Source organism: Passer montanus, unplaced genomic scaffold, assembly GCF_014805655.1.
Source record: "Passer montanus isolate IOZ18808 unplaced genomic scaffold, ASM1480565v1 scaffold89, whole genome shotgun sequence".
Lineage (NCBI taxonomy): Eukaryota > Metazoa > Chordata > Aves > Passeriformes > Passeridae > Passer > Passer montanus.
The window spans coordinates 9712-29212 of NW_024374256.1; the positions used below are offsets into that span (position 1 = coordinate 9712).

The 19501-nt window shown below is 57.3% G+C and overlaps 2 protein-coding genes and 1 long non-coding RNA gene across 3 annotated transcripts; 2 read left to right on the forward strand and 1 right to left on the reverse strand.

Moving 5' to 3' along the window:
• The first annotated feature begins 1672 nt into the window (after positions 1-1672).
• On the forward strand, positions 1673-3600 carry ID3 (inhibitor of DNA binding 3, HLH protein). The gene is made up of 3 exons (XM_039733839.1): positions 1673-2301; positions 2503-2574; positions 3050-3600. Exons 1-2 carry the CDS (start codon positions 1981-1983, stop codon positions 2557-2559), a joined length of 378 nt encoding a protein of 125 aa, XP_039589773.1. The 5' UTR covers positions 1673-1980; the 3' UTR covers positions 2560-2574; positions 3050-3600.
• A 692-nt stretch (positions 3601-4292) lies between these two features.
• LOC120513939 lies at positions 4293-6963 on the reverse strand. Its single transcript, XR_005630381.1, has 3 exons — positions 6056-6963; positions 5643-5717; positions 4293-5542 (listed from the first exon to the last, which is right to left on the reverse strand). It is a non-coding gene; the product is annotated as an uncharacterized LOC120513939 (long non-coding RNA).
• A 3361-nt stretch (positions 6964-10324) lies between these two features.
• On the forward strand, positions 10325-18350 carry E2F2 (E2F transcription factor 2). Its single transcript, XM_039733743.1, has 6 exons — positions 10325-10521; positions 15474-15561; positions 15916-16135; positions 16222-16380; positions 16533-16647; positions 16895-18350. The coding sequence occupies exons 1-6, from the start codon at positions 10330-10332 to the stop codon at positions 17378-17380; spliced, it is 1260 nt and encodes a 419-aa protein (XP_039589677.1). The 5' UTR covers positions 10325-10329; the 3' UTR covers positions 17381-18350.
• The last annotated feature ends 1151 nt before the right edge of the window (positions 18351-19501 follow it).

The window sequence follows — 19501 nt, forward strand, 5'->3', positions numbered from 1 at the left end:
GGGAACCCCGGCCAACAAAACCCCCCTGCAAACAAAACCCCCCCCCCCAGTCCCTCTGAAGCCTTTCAGCCCCCCCCCCCCCCGCCCCCCGCCGTCCCTTGGGAAATGAGAGGGGGTGTATGGGAATAAGCAGAGGCTGTACGCTGCTGTTTTGTATTGAGTGGAAGTCATAAGAAGGATTCAGGTGGTGGTCTGAAAAAGAGTTTCTAAATGTTTTGTAAACATTTTTAAAATCTGTGTTAATTTCATTAAGTTTTACACTTATAATTTATTTTTAAAAGATGTTTAATTTTTTTTTAACTTTATTTTGTTCGGATTTTTTTTTTTTTTGGCGGGGTGGATTGGTTAATGAGGGGAATTATGCATCTTCCCAAGGTGCTATCCTTTACACAGACATGACTTCCCATGAAATTCATAACGAGTGAGGTGGGGGGTTCAGGGTGGGGGTGGAGAGAAAAATAAAAAGTACAAAAATAATCCAGCCACAAAGAGTGTTGGATGCTGCTTTCAAGGTTTTTTTGTTGAGCAGCTCATGGCTGGGGAGATGTGGGGAGGAGGGGTGCCCTCCAGCCTGCAGTCCCCAGACCCCTTTGGGGGTTGGAAATAAACCCCAGCACTACCAAACTGGGATTTGGGCAGATTTAGAAAAGATCGGTGCCGTGGGCAGGAGTAATTTGGTCCAGGTGCCTGTACCCTCACCCCTGCCCCCCTCATTAGCTGGGACCCCTGGGCCAAGCAGGGTCCCAGAGTGCCTCCCTCCAGCCCTCTTGGCTGTAACATTCCCTTCCTGCACTTTCATAACCAAACCCCCACAACACCCCCCATAACTAAATCCCACTGAAGTCAGTATTTGGGGGAGAGAGAGGATTTTCCCCTTGGGCTCACCCTGATTCACTGTCGGGGTGTTGCGGGGCTGTCGCAGTTGCGGGACCCCTCCATGTGCCATCCGCTGCAGTGACACCCACTGGGGACCCCAGATCGCTCCAGCTTTGGGCTTTTTCTATGGACATTCTCTGATTCTGTAAGTTTTAAGGCAGCGATGGTTCAGAAGTGCAGTTTCCTTCACATCCCGCGCCCCCCCCCCTCCCCGCACCAACCACTCCTGCTGGGATAGCCCCTTTGCCTATAAATCTCCTCTCCCACCTCCAAAATAAAAAACCTTCCAGGCCTCTTGCAGGCGCTGACCTAAATCTGGTTTCTCCATCGTAACCTCAGTTTTACCGCAATTAATTTTTTTCTGCTGGTCACAAGATAATTCCTGACGCCAGAAAGTCTGGAGGTCAGATGAGAAGCGGATTGAGGAAAAGGGCGGCACTAATTTCCTTAAAACAGGGAGGGTGGGAGGTGGGAAACCCCATCGTCCTGTCTAAAAATAGGGGGAATTCACTGGGAAGGGGAGTGGGACAGTTTGGGGGTGCTTGGGTGTTGAAGGGGTTAGGGGGGGATAATCCCCAAGAGGTTTGGGGGTCTGGCCATGGGGAGGGGGACCTGCGTGGTCGTGTCATCCCCGTCGGGCCATCAAGGGTCAGTCTGGGGGGCTTGGGGGGGGGGGGGGGGGGGGGGGGGGGGGGGTGTGAGGCAGAGGGGTTTAAGACTTCATTTATGTGTAGGGGTGGAGTTTGATGCTTCATTGACACTCGGAGGCGGGGTTTAGGGCTTCGTTTACATAAAAGGGAAGAGATTAATGGTTATTTTACATAAAAGGGGGTTGTGTTGTTCGTAATTTACATGTAGTGGGCGCGGTCAAGTGGCGCTGCCTATATAAAGGCGGCGCGGGCGCTTCCCTCTTTTTCCTGCCCTGTCCGATCTGCCAGCGAAATACGAAAGTGGGGGTCCAGAGGTTGAGAGTCAAGTCTCGGAGCTGCCCTCCTTGGCGGTCTGGTGCTCGAAGGTCCCAGCAAAACTCCCGCTGCCGCTACAGCCCCTGAGGCTCCCGGGCATCCTCCCGTCCTGCATCTCCAGTGCTGCTCCAAGCCCACCATGAAAGCCATCAGCCCGGTGCGCTCCGTCCGGAGCTGTTACGAGGCCGTTTGCTGCCTCTCAGAGCAGAGTTTAGCCATTGCCCGGGGCAGCCACAACAAGAGCCCGGCATTGGAAGAGCCCATGAACTTGCTCTACGATATGAATGACTGCTATTCCAAATTGCGGGAGCTGGTGCCGGGCATCCCTCAAGGCACCAAGGTGAGCCAGGTGGAGATCCTGCAGCACGTCATAGACTACATCTTCGACCTCCAGATCGTGCTGGAGGAGGGGTCCAAGGGCCGCGACCCCTCCTCCGAGGCCACTCTACTTTCCCTTAAGGTAAGGGTCGCTTCGGACTGGGGGCTAGGTATGTCGCTTTGGGGAGAGAGGATCTGTTAGGTTGGAGGTGATCACAAGTCGGGACGGGGGTGCTGCTGGGTCCCCGAGTGTGTTGGTGGTCCATGGCACGGTGGGGAATGGGGAGGAGTGGGGACCACCAGCCGCCGGGGTGATCTTAAGCCCTGTCCCTTCTCTCCGCAGGCGGCTGAGCTCGCCTCAGAACTCCGCACCAAAGACGAGAGAAGTTTGTGTCACTAACGCCACCTACACCAGGTGAGTGTCGCCTCCAATCACCACCGCAGCCCAGTCCTCATCATATGCCCACACCCCAGGTGGCGTCCCGGGGCCCCCTCCCGCCCCCCAGCATCAAAATCCCCAGGGGACCGATCCCCAGCAACCCATGCTTCCCTTTCCCTAATTTCCCCTTGCGTCCCAATTTTTCACCACCCGCACCCCAGTCGACCTCCCCAGCCCACCTCCGACACCGGTCCAAATAACTAGAGCAGACCAGTGCTCCCCCTTTCTGCAATCCCCCCCAAGTCTCCCGCCTGAACCCCATTCCCCAACCAGCACCAACCCATCCCCAGGCAGGAGCCAGACACAGTCCCCGACGAACTTGGGTTTCCTGGCTCCCATCCCCTCTTCCCAAATTTCCATCCCCAGCTCCACTTACCACCGCACTAATTACCGCTATTATTTTTTTTTTCCTCCCTCCCCCTCTGTTCTCTCACCTCCCGGTGCCAATTAGCAAACAGGCAGCGAGTGTCGGTTCCTGGTTCGTTATCAGCCGGAGGTAAATAGCAGCTTCCTCCGTGGCGCCGGGCTGTCTGCGACCTACCGGCCCCGGCCTTGCCTCCCCCGGGCCCGGGCACCGCCAGAGTGGGGAGCGGCTGGTTCCGACCCCCCCAGCCATCGACCGCCAGCATCCCACCCACGGAGCTCAGCATCCCAGCTTGGGACCCGAATTCACATGAGATATTTTTAATGACAGACTGATGATGAAGCGGAGGTTGTCTGTATATTTTTGGATTATAGCAGCAAGTCCTTTTTTTTAAAGGTGTTTAATGGGATGGTGGGGTGCGGATTAGGGGGCTTTGGGGAGGGGGGAACAAACATCCTCGAGTATGAACTAAACTCTCTGGGGCTGTGGCCTCGTGTATTGTGGAGCTCTATACTAGAGTATAACTTTTTGTACCTTTTGTGCAGGAAGGTGGTTTTCTGCAAATATGCCTTGTACTTGCTTTATAAACTTTTTATAAAAGTTATCATTTTTGCATAATAAAAATCAGATCATTTTGATTGCTTTTTCTTCTTCATCGCTAGGGTGGTAGGGAGCTGGGGTGCACCTCTGGGTGGGAAAACCCCCTGGGGGGGTGAGAGCCTCCCAAACTTTGATGGGAGCTTCTAGGGTTACTGTAAGAATCTCCATAATTGTGTAATAGTGTTGAAATGTCAGCTCAGGTATGGGAGGAATTAACCCTGGGCTGCCGGCTCCTGGCCGAGGTGGCTGCCAGCTATTTTGTGTGCTGCCGTGCTTATCTGATAGGGAAGGAGTGAAGAAGGTGCTGAGCCCCGGGGACCATCTAGAGGTGTAGCTGGAGTCCAGGGAAGGAGGGAAAAATATGATTTTTTTCCACTTCTAGCTGTGTGAAAATGGGCTGATAGGTGCCCTGATGCTGGATTTGAGCTTCTACTGGGCTAGGAGGGGTGATGCTGCTCCCCCAGGATATACCCCAGGAGTTTCTGGACTGCTTTTGCTGCCCCAGGTAGTATTGAGAGAGCAGCCCCTGCTTGGCCTGATCTCCTCGGGGTCAACACTGCAGGGAAGAGGTGTTGGGAGCAAAAATGCTTTTCCCTCCCCTTGGGTAATGCTGTGGTTTCCCTTTGGCCCAGGAGCAGAACAGATGTGACCCCGGGCTGGCTCAGCTGTGGAGCCAGATCATGTTCCCTGGGGAAGGTGTTGGCCTGCCTAGGATGAAGTTAAATTGACTTCACCCCCACCTGTAGCACCATCATCTTTATTCCCTGTGCTGGGCTCTGGTTTTGCTGCCGTGGGCTTAGCCAGGCATGATGTGGATCCTGCCCCATGGCATTGGGGTGTCCCCAGGGTGCTCCAGCATCCAGGGGTGCTGGGCTAAGGGCTGCATCATGGGAAGCAGAGGACAGAGAAGACACGAGGGTTTCGGAGCACAGAGTGATGCAAAGCTTCACCCACACACACTGGCTTCAGCCTCTATCCCAATGACAGAGAACAGGAGCTTGAGGTGCAGCTGGCACCTGCCAAACGCTCCACGGGCATTACCATAGAGAAAAGCAGCACATGGAGCTTCCAAAAAGCACCACCTGGTCCAACTGGATCACCAGCCCCTGGGAACTTTCCTCCCTCCTCCCAGCTTGATGTCCCCAGGCTCCCCAGGCCAGGTCAGAGTATCCTCTGGCACCTCTGGGAGGTAGGATGCCATGACATGGGCTGCCTGGGCATGGAGAGAGGCAAGTGAAGGTGTCCATCCAGAAACCACTGCATCTGGGAACAGAGCTGCTGTTATGCTCACAGCTAAAAATAAGCTTTTGCCATGTCCACTGGCTTTTGGCTCTGGAGGAAAAGGCAAAGGGTGGGTTAGGGGTGAATGTCCCCACATTCACCCCAGTGTCATGGTCCTCCAGCTGTGCCAGTGCCGATGTGCCAAAGGGATTTAAGTGGGAAAAGCATCCTTGGCATGAGCCAGGGGACAGGGATGAATCTCGTACCTGGAAGGTGGAGCTTCTTGCAGTGTGAGTATTCCATCCCAGATCCTAATGGGTCCCTCATCAGAGATTATGGTGGTGGAAATCCTGCACTCGTGGGAGCATTAATGAGTCTACTTTGGGGCTGGGGTTACTTGGAGAAGTAGGGCTAGGCACTGATGGGGTGGGAGAAACCTGTGCTGCTGGGGCTTTTTGGATGGAAACGACACTGGGGAGGTTAAGGGGGACTGCAGCTCCCGGGGAGTGGAGGTGGCCCCTGCCCCTGTCCCCTCTCAGGGATCAGGGCAGGGGATTGTCAGGGCTCGGCAGGGTCTAGGTTCGGCTCTAGCTCCCGAGGAGCCTCCCAGGGCCGTAACCTCCTCCCCCGTAGTGGATGGATCCCGGCGCCTTGCCTGGAACAGCCACCCCGACATTCCCAGACTCTGGCACAAGCCTTGTTCAGACCCCACTGGCTCCCTGGACTGGGCTGTCAGATGCCAGTGCTTTCGAGACGCCTCTTAAAAAAAAAAAAAAAAAAAAAAAAAAAGGAAACCCCCCCCACAAGTAAAAATAACTGCGGGGACTAGGATTTACCTCGGGGGGTTAATGGGATTTACCTCAGGGAGAAGATTTACCCCATGCAGCAGATTTATCTTGGCTGTTGTGGGATGCCGATGCTTTCCTGGAAAACCCTGATTAAAAAAAAAAAAAAAAAAAAAAAAAAAAAAGTAAAGAAAACGGGGAAAACGCAGCTAAAAATAGCCGCAGGGACCGAGATATACCTCGGGGAGAACAGCTGGAACGAGAAAAATACTCCTGGCCGAGTAAGCCCGGCGTTACTTTTACCACCCCAGCTACACTGCAGGGGTGCAGAAAAGAGGGCGAGGAGGGCAAAAACTAACACCGCGGGGGGGGGGGGAGCGGTGAAGGTAGAGCGCGGCCCCGGTGGCCCGTGATCCGGCTCGTTCGCCTCTTGGCAAGCGCCGGAGTCTGATGCAATCGCGGCGCTGACGGAGGCGGCGGTTCCCACCTGTATTTGCCATTGTGTGCCCGGAGCTGTTTGCAGGTGTTTGCTGGCGCCGCGCTGTCTGAGCCGCACTTCCCTCCTCCTCCTTCTCCTCCTCCTCCTCCTCCCGCTGCTGCCCCGGCCAAGGCCTGGCCCCGCGCCCCCCGGCTCGCCGCCAGCCGCCGCTGACACAGATGCTGCGCGCACACGCGTGACCTTGGCCAGGCGCGCTCACGCGTGGAGGGTTTCTGGCCGCTGGGCGTGGGTGCGCACACGTGCACGGTTGCTCACATACACTCACTGACACGCGTGGCATGAGCGCATTCTCGCGTGTGTGCATGTATGCACATTCACTGGTGTGTGCATGTATGCACGCGTGGCTGTGCATTTGTACACACCTGCATGCAGCTACACACGTGCTTACAAGCACTGACACCCGTATCTGTACACGCTCACGCAGGCAGATGTGCATACACAGCTGTGTTTTGTTACACACGGCCATGTTCTGTCACACACGACTATGTGCACTCACACGTGTGTATTCAGATGCTGACAGCTGTGTCCAGGCACACTCATACGCGTGCACGCACTTACAGCTATGCCCATGTATACTCACAGTATGCCCACAGGCACCGACACACGCCTGCGCACACTGAAAATACAGGCACACTGATGTGTGTGCTGCATGCAAGCATACATGCCCGTGTGCACTTACACACGTGCCTACACACACGTGTGCATGTATGCACCAGAGGGCTCATCCTGCAAACCAGCCTGTGCAGGGGCTCAGCACCCCCTTGGCTGGAGCCCCCAGAGATGCTGTGGAATTAGAGGAAGCTACTCCTGCTCCCTCCCCACCCCCATGGAGACCATCCTCCATCGTGGAAGCCAGCTCGCTTGTTCCTGTCAGCCCTTTGTCTTCCCTCTCCCACAGGTGACATCAGGGCTTTGTCCCACGGTGGGACAGAGGCTTCAAGCACGTCCCAAAATCTGCCGGGGACAACGGAGGGTGGAGCCGGAGCGGTGCTGGCCCTGCAGCCGCGACTCGCTGCTGCCGTCTCCAGGGCAGAGGCAGGCTCGCCAGAAAGGTTCTCCCTTCGGGAAGAACGGGGATTTCAGATTTCCTCTGGTGTACCCGTGGAAACGACCAGGACTTCCCCCAATGCCTATCCCGGCAAGAATTGGGATCTCCTCTGGTGTTCCCCTTGTGAAGGACCAGGACCTTCTCTGGTGCCCTTCCAAAAAAGACTGGGACCTCCTCTGTTGCCCCCATTCCAGGCACAGGGATGTGTGGCATTGGGCTGTGGGGGCTGCTGGCCACCTGTGCTCGCCTAGTGGCCCATCACATGTGCTTTCCTAGTGGCCCATCACATGCTCCTGGGACATGTTGTTCCCCCTGCTCTGGGCAGAGCCATAGGGCATCAGCACCCCTTGTACCCCCTCTCTCCTGGGAATGTTCCTTGGGGAGGAAAATTAGGGGGTGGGATCTCATTTGAGGTCCACAGCCCAGCTTCAGCCCCCTGCTTCTGGGATATAGTCAGCCTTGTGCTCTGCATCCTGATGAGGTCCCTCATCTCCAAGCTGAATCTGCAAAATAATTTCCAGATCCTGAGGTGAGCAACAGTGTGGGGGCTGTACCCCTAAGCCTCTGGTGGTGCCTTCTTGGTCTGGGCAGAGGTGCCCAGGTGTAGCACCACTATTCCATGTGCTCAATCTGCTCTGGGAAAAGCAACATCATACTTGTTCTTCGCCATCAGCTCTTCACTCTGCCTTCGGGTGCAGTTCAGACCCTCAGGGGAGAAGCTAGGAGAGGTCTACAGCCAGCACAGTGATGGGATTCCTCGCCTTGCTCCAGGGTGAGGAGGCTGGTCAAGGAGCTGATTAGGGATGCTTCAGGCCATCCACAAGATCATCCCAGACCTCTGCAACATCACGGCATGAGATGGTCTCTAAGGTCCTTTCCAATGCAAACTCCTCTGGCTTGCAGGGTGGAAGCTGGTGCATGGCCTGCCCTTCTGGACACCTTGGTGTCACAGGAAGATACAAGTCTGTGTCTTCTGGTATGGGAGAGGACTTTGCTGGTGGAAAGCCATAGCTGGAAAGGCTGGAAAAGGCTTGGGAAACATGCCCTTGACTCCTCCCTCAGCACAGCTGAGGGGATGAGGGCCAACAAGTTTTCCCACCTTCTGGGGCAGCCCTTACCCAGGTGAGGTCACACTAGCAACACGTGGGGACATCACCTCTGCTTTGTCTAAAGTGGGGGAGTTGAGGACACAAGTTGCCAGGCCCACCCAATACCCCAATGTCCTTATCCCACGGGTCACCCACTGGAGCAAGCCCAAGACATGACACAAATGACACAAATTTATCCACTCTGCTGGTCGTGGCCTTGTCTTTGTGCACTGGGATCGGGACAGCAGTTGCCTTCTTCCCACAGAGAGGAAGAAGAAGGTCTGGGTGGATTGATTTGCCAAGCTCGGCCACACTGCTGGCACAGGGGCTGCACTGCCCAGCTGGGGTAGCATTGCTGCTGCCAGGCCTTTTGTTCTGCATCAGAGTCTTGCACGGTGGGAGGCAAATATCTGTCCTTGATCCAAGGCTCCTGGCACATTTCTGGGTGTCTCTCCCAGCTGAGTTGGAGTCTGGAGGTCTGCTGTCCTTCCTCGTCCACAGCAGAGGCCATGGCCAGCATGTGTCCATCTGTCTGTATTCCAGGAGGCTTCTTCACACAAAAGTCCATTTCTGCACATAATTATCCTTATCCCTGACCTGAGCATGGAGTTGGCTCTTCCTGGAGAGGAGAATGATGGAGAGAAGAACAATGGGGAAGAATGAATGGATGGAGGCAACCAGGTCATGGAGACAAATCAGGGAATGGGGAGGAACCAGGGGATAGAGACAAACAAGGTGATAGAAAGGGATGAAGAGAAACCAGCTGCTGTGGCTTGGTGGCCTCAGCAAAATTAAACTCTGGCCGGTCTCAGTGGCTGTGGTGGCCTTTTACTGGTGCCAGTAAGGGTCAGAGTTGCCCTCGCTCAGGGGTTTGCCATTGCCTCAGTGATTCCTGTTACTGCTGCACTCTGAAATACCCTGTAGGGCAGCTTGGGTGCCCTTCATCCCCTTTTTCTCCCTCCACTTTGTCAGAAATACCTGGTGCATTCCAAGGACACGGGTGGGATGCATGTGGAGCAATGAGCGGCAGGTTGAACGAACTGTGTGTGAACCAGGGGCCAAATCTTATGCTGAGCCCCTCTGAGATCTCTGCCCTCCCCCAACAGCACTGTCTGCAGGGTGGGGAGGTGCCAGACAGCCTCTGGCTGATGGAGGCCAAAATTTTTATTTAAATTTTAATTAAATTTTTATTTCAACAGATGCGGCTCCCTCTCCCCTACCCTGGGTTGCCGTAACTGGGGATAGGGGTGGGGGAACAATGGGAAGGGTGGGCTGAGGATGAGAAGATGAGGACTGGGGCTTGATGGAGATAAAGAGAATGGTGAGGAATGCGGGATGATGGGGTTGGAGGGTCGCAGCCCCCAGGGCAGACCCCACCAGACTGATGGGGGCGCATCTTCTGAAAAACAAATAAGTAACAGAAAATATATTCTAGGCCGGATCCCCAAGGCAAAGCCCCCCCACCCCCAGCAGGTGGTCTCAAGAGGGCCCCTCCCCTTATTTGCATAAATTGACCCCTCCCACCCGCGGCCGCTTTAAGGCCCCTCCCAGCCGCAGCTAAGGGGCGGGGCCGCGGCGGCGGCAGCCAATCAGCACGCGGCGTTTTCCGCGGGAATTCTGAATTTCGCGGCACGGGTTTTGGCGCTTAAAAAAAAAAAAAAAACCGGAAAAAAAAAAAAAAAAAAAGAAAAGAAGCGCTCGGGGCCGGGCGCGATCGGGCGTGAGTGGAGCCGGGCACGGGGGTCTCGGCCCAAGCGGGGCCGCTCTCCGGCAGCCCCGGCCCCATTCGGCCTCAGTGCGGCTGATTTTTGGGGCCAAAAGCGAATTTTCCGGCGGTTTCGGCGGCATCGCCGCCGCCTTCTTTGTGGGTTTCTCGGGGGGAATTTGGGGACCGGCCGGTGACATCGCCCGCCGGAACACCTCCCCGCTCCCCCAAAATGCCACGGCTGCCCCCCCCCGCCCCTCCCGGCTGCGGAATCGCGGGGTGCTCCTGCCCGCTTCCCCGGGCCGGGCTCCTCAGAAAGGACTTTGCAATGCTGCGGCTCCCCGGGGGAGTGTCCCCGGCCCCGGGGAGGGGGGGCACCGCCCTCCCGGCCCCCCCTCCCCAGCACCACCCGAAGAAGGTCATGTCAGTGATGGTCTCCTGTGATCCGGGGGCTTCCAGCCTGGGTAGCCCCCCGTTATCCACAGGCTGCTTCACCCAGCTCTACACGCCAGCGGCTGTCAGCGCCCCCGCTCCACGGGGCCGGTGCCTCTGTGACACCCCCCAAGGCCCCGAGCTCAGGACCCTCTGCTCAGCCTCGGTGGGACGGCTGCCGGTAAGATGTCTGCACCCTGTCCCTTCCTCGGGTATTGCTTCAGGGGCATGGGAGGCTGGGGATGGTGCTGGGTGGGGAGCAAGGGCTGGGTGACCTCAGCATGTGCAGCCCCCTCTCAAATTTTGCAGATTGTATTGGAGTCTGCACCCTCTAATGTGTCTTTCTGGGAGTGGGGGAGGGTGAGCTCTGAAATCAGAAGTCGCAATGAAATGGCTCAGATGTTTCTCGACTTCCCTTCGCCCCTGCGAGCCCGCAGCTCCTACTTCCGCTTCTTGGCCTTTTTCGGCCTCATTTCCTTTCTCCAGCTTGCAAAAAGTCCGGGTTGTGCCTCGACACCCGGTCAGCAATCCCAGGCCCTTTGAGAAGCCCTTTCTGTGGTGGGGAAATGAGGAATGGGCAGAGGCAGAGCCCCTGCTTGCTCTGGGTGGGGGGCACCAGCCCTGCCCACTGGCTCTCCCCACTTTGGAGCTGTGACCCCCGGGGTGACCCGTTACCCAGGGAGGTGGGGGGACACGGAACAGGGGTTGCTTTCTAACCTTGGTTTCTTCCCGTGGCTACAGTGGGGCTGGCAATGGCTGGGTTTTAGGGGTTTTTTTGGTTGGGGGGGAGGTATCTCATCCTCCATGGATCACCCCAAGGCTTTATAGCTCAGACCCTGGTGCTGGGAGTTGTGTAGGGGGTTGCTGTCCCACATCCCTGCCGCCAAGCTGCAGGGTCACGGTTGTGTTTATAAAGCCCAACACTAAGCTACAAAGCTACCCCTAACAGAGAAAGTGAGGCACAGGTCGGGTGCTGGCCCTGTGCCCATTGTCAGGGCACACAGGAGGTTCTGCCCAGCCTGTCCCTGCTCCCGGAGGGCCCCCTCCAAATCGTCGGCCTCACCAGCAGCTGGCATTTAATTCCTGCCTGCTCCAGCCTGGGCACACATCCAGCCCTTACTGTGAGCCTCTGTTTTCCTTGGTCCTGGGAGGGATCCCAGACCCCGCTAACACTGATTTAGTGTTCCCAAAGCTTGATTTATTTATTTATTCCTCTCCCACCCCCTCCCCTTTTCCCAATCCCTGATACTCAGTGCCAGCTGGGGACATTGCCGCAGCGGAGGGAGAGGGAGTGTCTTTGCTTCCCCCTTTGTGCCATGCCTGGGGGCTGGATGCGGCTGTTTCGAGCCCCATCCCAGGGGACTTTGGGACCACCTGTCTCCTCTCTGGCCTCTTTGTCTCCGAACTGCCCGAGACATCCCGCACTGCCAGGGTCTGTTGTTTAAGAAGACACCATCATTGCTGCCCCCTCCCTTAAAAACACCCCACAGACGCCCAGTACCATTTCTGTGGATGTGCAGAGCTGGTTTCGGGCTAGTGGCCCCTTTGTCATCATCATCATCATCATCACCATCATCACCCACTCCAGTGCTCAGGGTACTCCTTCCTGCTGCTGTCCCCTAAATGGGGCTGGGGAGGGGGCTGGGGGGACACTCCTGTGTTGCACTTGGGGACATGAAGTGCTTGTCCTTAAGCGACATCTGGGATGAAGAGGTTTTGGGCTAACTGCCTCTTTGTCATCACCACCATCATCACCCACACAAGGAGGTGTTCTGTGTGCTGCTGCCCACAGCCATCCCTTGAGCGGGGTCTGGGGGCTCATGTGACAACTGGGGACATGAGGCGCTCCTCTCTCCCTCTTGGTGGCTTGTGAGAGGCATTCCCCCTCTCCCCGTTTCCCGCTGCCACTGTCCCATTTGCAGTGCTGAAGATGCTATTTCCAGCCCCCGTATGGCCCTCCCAGCCCTGACAGCTGGGGTTCCTGCCGCACACACCCCGTTTATGGCACAACCTTTGTGTACAGAGCCGAGGCAATCAGATACCAGCGTTTCCTGCCAGTTCCCAAGCAGGGCAATTGCAGCCGCTCCTACCGGCTATGTGCCACATGAGTGATCTGGGATCACATGGAGGAGCCTATCACCCCGCGGGAAAGCGGGACGGGTTGTCTCTCACCGTCCAAAAAAGCCTTAAATTTACCATACTCTCCAATTTGAGGGTTCTGGAGTAATTAAATGTGTTTTCCTCCAGGGAAAAATGTGTATTTTGGAGTGGTTTTAGCCCATGCCAATCCCATCGTCAGCATTTGCCCATCTCTGGTCTTTATAGGGGCTTAAGGCTGTGCAAGAGCACTGGAGAGAGGGGTGTTTCTGCCGTGGGATCCCAGCTCCACACCCTGAACAGGGACAACAGTCCTCTGTGGTTCTGAACAAGCTGTCAGGGCAGAGCCATCCCTGCAGAGAGCCACCAAGACTGGCAGCCCCTGTGGGTGCTGGGTTGTGGGAGAACCTGCTCAGCAGCACCCCAGATTCTACAGGGGTAACATAATCCCATCCCACCTTGATCCCATCAAAGGGTTTTCTGCATGGGCAAAAGGGGGGATTTTTGGGGGAGGGATGGGTGGGGAAGTGGTGATTGTGCTGCTGCCCTTGGAGGAGCTTGTTTGGCTATGGCTTTTAAAGCCACCAGCTCCTCTCTACCGGGAACATCTCCCAGGATGGGGCTGTTGGAGGGGATGCAGATGTTGACTGCACCACAGAGCAGGGAGCAGTACCTGGGGTAAGGGTACTGCCTCCTTCCCTGGTGCACAGTGCTCTCACTGTCTCCCGAATCTGGGATCAGCCTCCATTCCCTGGTCTGCATCTCATGCACTGCTAGCCCTCAGCCACCCCAAGGCAGGGGGCTGCACCTGTGGGGGTCTGACCCAGCAGCCCCTCAGCACAGCAGGATGCTGGAGTGCCCCTTGGCCCACCGCCAGCCCCGGGCGCGGCATTCCCACGCCCCCGAGGGGCCGGTGGGGCTGGTAAAAGGGGGAACCAGAGGGAGCCCCACAAAGGGCCGGGCAGAGCCCGGGCAAGCCCGGAGAAGGCAGCGGATGCTGCTGAAAGGGAAGGTTGGCAGGAGGAGCCCTCCGCGGGGGGGCTGAGGGATGCTCTGATGCTTGGGCTGGGCTCAGGGTGTAGCCCTTGGCGCCAGGGCTGGGCTCAGGGCTGCTTGGCAGGCAGAGCTGGCAGGGGGCCCAGCCTGCCCCCTCACTGCCTTGTATACACCCAAGATTTTGGGGTCAAGCCTGATTTCCCACCCGCACCACCATAGTGCATGTAGATGGTATGTTCCCACATCCTGGGGAGCCGTGGCTGGGGGCTGGCAAGTGGCGTGGGGTGGTCCTGCCATGTCGGGGGGGGGGGGGGGGGCGGTCTTTGGCTTTGGTCCCTGCTCCCCTACCTACTGTGGTTCATCTCACCCCCCACCCACTTCCCCCAGTGGTGATAGGGTGCTGGGAGCCCTTTGCTGTGCCCCACTCAGCTGTTGTGTGCCTAATCCTGCCCAGCTCGGGGGATGGCAGCTGGGTCACAGGAGGGAGCCCCTTGTCCATTGTCCCCTGCTGGTGGGTCCCAGAACTCAGGGTCCTGCCACTGTCTGAGCCCACCAAGCCCCCCACACCCCAAAACTACACCTGGTGAAGCAGGGGTCCCCTTTATCCCCTCCTGCACATGGGGACAGGGGATTCAGGGAGTTTGGAGGTGTCTGGAAACACCAGGACCTGCTGTGGGTTGCTCTGTGCCTCAGTTTCCCCATTGCTTGGAGTAGGTGGGGTGCAGCTGATCTCCCCAACAGTGATGGGAACATACATTGGCCATGGCCATCCACGCTGGAGAAGCAAGGGACACCGGCGGGGGGGCAGGGTGCTGGCAGAGGGATGGGGTTTTATCTGAGGCAGGTGTTCCCATGCGCTCGGCATTAACCGTTGTGGTGCCGGCAGCTCCGGGGCAGATCCGGGGGCTCGACGCTGGGGTTGGAGGCAAGTTCACTGGGAAAAACCTGCTCGGGGAAGGGTGGGAGGGAACAGATTCCCACAGGAGCTTGGGACCAACCTGGCTCCCTGGGGGCAGGAAAACAGCCCCTGGCGCCTCTCCTGCCAGCCCCCTCGGATGGGAACGATGCCGAGGTGCCCAACCCTTCCCTGCAAAGTGCGCTGTGCTCCCAAGGGAGCCGCTGCCGTCAGAGCCGGCTCAGGGACCTGGGTGCCATGCGGGAGGTACTGGGGGGGACCCTGTGGGACAGCCCGGCCTGGAAGCAGGTACTGCCGGGGGCTTGGGATGGGGCTGGGTGACTGCTTTTTGCTGCTGAGCCAAAGTGTTCCCCCACAAATCACCCTGTGCGTGTTTGTGGGTGTGAAGGGATCCTGAGGGATTTGTTTGCATTGGCGTGGGGCGGGGGGGGGGTTGGTGACACTCTCCAGTTCTCCTGTGCATTTACTCCCCTGCATTTTCTGCCCAAGTGCTTCTCAGGGTTCCTTGGGGGGGTTTCAAGAAGCTGCTTGCTGTGGTGAGGGGACAGCAGGTGCAGGGATGTTTGTCTCCCCTCCCAGAAGCCAGCATATCTCCCTCAGCCCAGTTTCCCTCCAGCTGGATGCATGTGTCCAGGGGCCCCAGGGGGGCTGAACCCGGCTGGTCCCAGGTGTGCTGCTGGCAGCTGGGTGCCCTCAGCTTCCTCAGCCATGATCCAGTGGGAGGGAGGAAGTGAAATCCTGCACCCCAGTGGGCCAGGTGGGAGGGTGAGGATCTGGCTTTGGAGCTGCTGCATTCCCAGGGGTCAGCCTGTGGAGCCCTGCCAGGAGCTGGGGGTGAGGGGAATCCCATTGGGTTCCCTGTGACTTGCCAGGGTGTGCAGGAAGTCATGGGAGGTGATAGGACCCCTCATCTCCTCTCTGTCCAGTTCTCCCAGTGGCCTCTCATGTTGCTGGCTGCTGCTGTGCCCCTTCCCAAAAGGAGTATTGCAACTGGGTGAGCCTCTTGCAGGATTCCCCTACTCCAGGATGTGGCACCAGAGCTTGGCTGATGGCCCTGAGGAGTTTGGGGAACTCAGAGGGGTGTCTGGTTTGGCCACAATGCAGGGTTTTCTCTCGTCCTCCAGGCCAAGAGGAAGCTGGACCTGGAGGGCCCCGAATTTCGCACGCCCAAGGGGAAGGGCTGGACACTGGCACAGGTCCCCAGCCCCCGGAGTAAGTGATGTGGGGTGAGATGGGGCAGGGGAAGCTGGGGAGACCAGACCCCACTTCTCTTCCCTCTTAGAACCATGTCCCCTCTAGCACTACCTCATGTCACCTCCAGCCCATATCCCACACGAAGGAGAGGGTGGGGAGGGTCTCTCAAGTCCAGCCCAGTGATACCTCCATCCCATGGACCTGGCTAAGGAGAGGATGGGAGATCTGTTGTCTCCAACCCTAATGTAATCTCTGTCCCAGATCTGACACTAAAGATAGGAAAACGTGGCCTCTCATGTCTAGCCCCATGTCACCTCCATCCCACATCCCAAATTAAGGAGAGGATGGGGGGGGTCTCTTGCTTCCCCACAGCCCCTAAGTCTCCTGGGGAGAAGACTCGCTACGACACCTCACTGGGGCTGCTCACCAAGAAATTCATCCGTTTGCTGAACGAGTCTCCTGATGGTGTTGTGGATCTGAACCGGGCTGCTGAGGTGCTGGAGGTCCAGAAACGTCGCATCTACGACATCACCAACGTACTGGAGGGCATCCAGCTCATCCGCAAGAAGTCCAAGAACCACATCCAGTGGATGTAAGTGATGGGACACAGGCATGGGGCAGGGTGGGGGACACGTGGGGTGTGCTGTGCCATCACTCAGATGTCATCTCCACTGGCAGGGGGACAGGGATCTTCGAGGATGCAGCGATGGTGGCGAAGCAACAAGTGTTGCGTGGGGAGCTGGCCGAACTGGCTAGGACAGAGAGGATGCTGGACCAGCTCGTGCAGGACTGTGCCCTGCAGATCCAGCAGCTGGCTGACAATGAAACCAACCAGAGATATCCTTGCTGAGGGAGATGGGAGGGAGAGCAGGGTCTTGGGGATCTCTCTGAGCCATTGGATTCCCCCGAGCTTGGGGGGTGTTTGGAGGGATGTGATGGTTATGTCCTGCTTGCAGCCCCTCCTTTTCCTATACTTCGTCCCTGTCCACGCTGGCATATGTCACCTACCAGGACCTCCGAGCCATCAGCAGCTTCCAGGAGCAGACGGTGATTGCTGTGAAGGCTCCCCCTGAGACGCAGCTGGAGGTGCCAGACTTCAGCCAGGTGTGTGTGGGTGATGAGACCCACACTCAATGGGTCCCTCTGGGGTGTCCCAAGGACACAGCCCAGCATGACCCTGGGTGGTTTTGGGGTGTCTCCACGGGGCTGTTTGACCCTGAGCTGGTCCTTCAAGGGTTGCAATGCCCCAACTGGATCCCTCACCCATACCCCAACTCCACAATATCCTAGCGGAGTTGGGGTATGGGTGACTTTCTGGCTGCCCCCTCTGAGCCTTACTCTGCCCTCCCAGGAGAACTTCCAGCTCTACTTGAAGAGCACCAACGGCCCCATTGAGGTGTACCTCTGCCCAGAGGAGATCATGGAGGAAACCCCAACCAAGGACCACCCTGTTCCCTCTGCTGCCAGCTCCCCACAGGACCACCCCGTACCCCTTGGCTTGACGAACAGCTCCCCATCAGCCACACAGCCACCCCACCCCATCTCCCAGAGCTGGGGGGGCACAGGAACTCCTCTCTCACCCCTATCTCTGCCTCTCCCCATCCAGGGGGGACCCAGCTCACTGCTGGAGATGGAGCCTGGGCTCCTGGGCTCCCCTGCCCACCTTCTGCAGCAGACGGAGGACCAGCTGCCCTGCACCTCCTCCCGCCTGGACTTGGGAGCCTTCGTTGCCTTCTCGCCCCCCCTGGAACAGGATGACTATCTCTGGGGGCTTGAGGGTGAGGGTGTCACAGACCTCTTTGAGACATATGACCTGGGAGACCTGCTGAAGCACTGAGTGCCCCCCAGTCCCCATTGCCTTTGTTCCCTCTGGCCACTTGTGTCCTGAGCATGTGGGGTCTCTGTGGGGTGACTGGAGAAATTGGGGCATGTTGGGGAGCACTGGGTTTTCTGAGGATGGGGGGGAGAGGGGGCCTTATGTTGCTTACCCATTGTGGCTTCTCTGCACTCTCCTGGGTTGGTTGTCATCTCACTGGGCTGTGAGAGTGCCTTGTGATCCACCCAGGACCCATTCCAGCATCCCCCAATAAATCCGTGGGGCACCGACGCTTCCCACCGTAACCTCCCCCCCCACCCTGGGGATGCTGGTAGACTGGGAGTGCCTTTGGATGCCCCACATGGGTTAGGGGCACCCTTGGGTGACAGAGAAACTTCTGCCCAGAATGGGCTGTGTCATGGTTTGGGGTCACTCCAGTTGCTCCTCAAACTGGTTCTTCATGGTCACAACAGGTCATTCATTACCTGTGGCATTTTCCCCTCCATGGCTGGAATATCCTTAAAAAACCATTGAGGCAGCAAAGCTGAAGTCACCTTTGGGTGAGGGAAAGATGAAACTCACATGGCTTCAGCAAATCTCTGGCCAGGATATGGAGCCATATTCCCTGAGGGGCTGCAGCGCCTCTGCCCCAGTCCACAGCAGCTCCCTCCAGCCTCTTGCGGTTGCTGGTGCTGGCAGTATCAAAACTGGAATGTACTGGGAAGAGGTATGTACTGGGGAAGGCGATGACCTCCAGAGAGGGGCTTGGGAAGGAGCTTGAGACAAGCCCTGGGACGTGGGGTAGGATAGGGCTTTTAATTGTGCCATTCTTTGCTAAATACCTATAATTATTGCACTGTATTTATCTGGGTTCCCCCTTTGGTGTGGGGCTGGGAGGGGTTGGATTTATCAGTGGGTGTATTTAAGTTGTCCTTCCTTGGGTTGTTGGTGCTCCTGTAGGTTGGCTCAAGAGATGGTGTGGGTGAGAATATGTTTTGGTCTGGAAAAAACTTGTGGCACTTGATGTTTTCTGCCCAGGAGGGGTTGAAATAAAATAAAATTTTGGATTTATAAAGTGCTATTTTCCTCTAAGCAGCAAAATGTTGGAATGGTTTGGGTGGAGAGAGGAGCTGAGCTGGTTTTGCTTCTGTTTCAATGGCCTGGTTTGGGGCTTTTTAACTGGCCAGCCTCCTCTGTAGGCACCTGTGGAGAACGGGTTGAGATGAAACTTTGACTGGAATGAGGAGAATGTGTCTGACCTGCTCAGACTGGCGATTTGTAGCCCAAATCTGGCTGGGATGAGCTTTTGCCTGAGCTAGAGCCCCTCCAACCAGGAGTGTGGGAAAAGCCCCACCAGCGCTGGGGGTCAGCTCCCTATGGATCTTGTGGGTGGATGGGCTTGTGCCCCCTGATTTGGGGTCTGCAGAGCAAGATCCTAGGGGAGCTGTGTCCGTGTAAGGTCCTTCCCCATTGTGTCACATGTGACCTGGGGATGCCACCAGTGCTGGTGGCAAAGTGATGGTCAGTGGAACCCAGTGATGACTGGGGGTTCCTGATGTTCATTGGTCCCAAATGACACCCGGTGGTACTCAGGGATGTCTGAAGGTACCTGGTGATGTCTCGTTGGCGTTGCACAGTCTAAGTGGCATGGAGGAGGAGGAGGAGGAGAGCCCTGGGCCAGGCGAGCCGGGCGAGGGGCAGAGTCCACATGCCCCACGGGGATGAGTGTCCTACGGCACGTAAGGGGATTTCCCTGGGCCATTTGTCCCCGCAGTCCCCAGGCCAGCCAGGAGGTGGCAGGGCCACACCAGCCAAGGGACCGGAGGCACCCCTGGGGCAGCAGGGGGGTCGGGGACTGCCTGTCTGCAGAGAAACTCTTATCCCAAATCCCTCCTGCTCCAGTGCTGCCTGGGTTGCAGCCTTTTAACCCTCTGTCTGCCGAGGGAGATCTGGGTGTTGCGTTAGGGGGTGCTGGGGAATGGGGAATGGGGGTATTGGGTTAGGGAGATGCTGGGTGCTTGGGAAAGGTGGGTGCCGAGGCAAGGCTGGGGGCGCGCATCCACCCACACCGCGAGGCTTTCTCTTGGTCCCGCCCCAGCACGGGGCAACTCCGCACCCCTCCGTCCCGGAATGGGGGATATG

Coding starts and splice junctions, on each gene's coding strand:
- ID3 (XM_039733839.1), top strand. CDS start 1,981: ATGAAAGCCATCAGCCCGGTGCGCTCCGTCCGGAGCTGTTACGAGGCC. Junction 2,302..2,502: donor CCACTCTACTTTCCCTTAAG/GTAAGGGTCGCT, acceptor TTCTCTCCGCAG/GCGGCTGAGCTCGCCTCAGA.
- E2F2 (XM_039733743.1), top strand. CDS start 10,330: ATGTCAGTGATGGTCTCCTGTGATCCGGGGGCTTCCAGCCTGGGTAGC. Junction 16,136..16,221: donor AAGAACCACATCCAGTGGAT/GTAAGTGATGGG, acceptor CTCCACTGGCAG/GGGGACAGGGATCTTCGAGG. Junction 16,648..16,894: donor AGGTGCCAGACTTCAGCCAG/GTGTGTGTGGGT, acceptor CTGCCCTCCCAG/GAGAACTTCCAGCTCTACTT.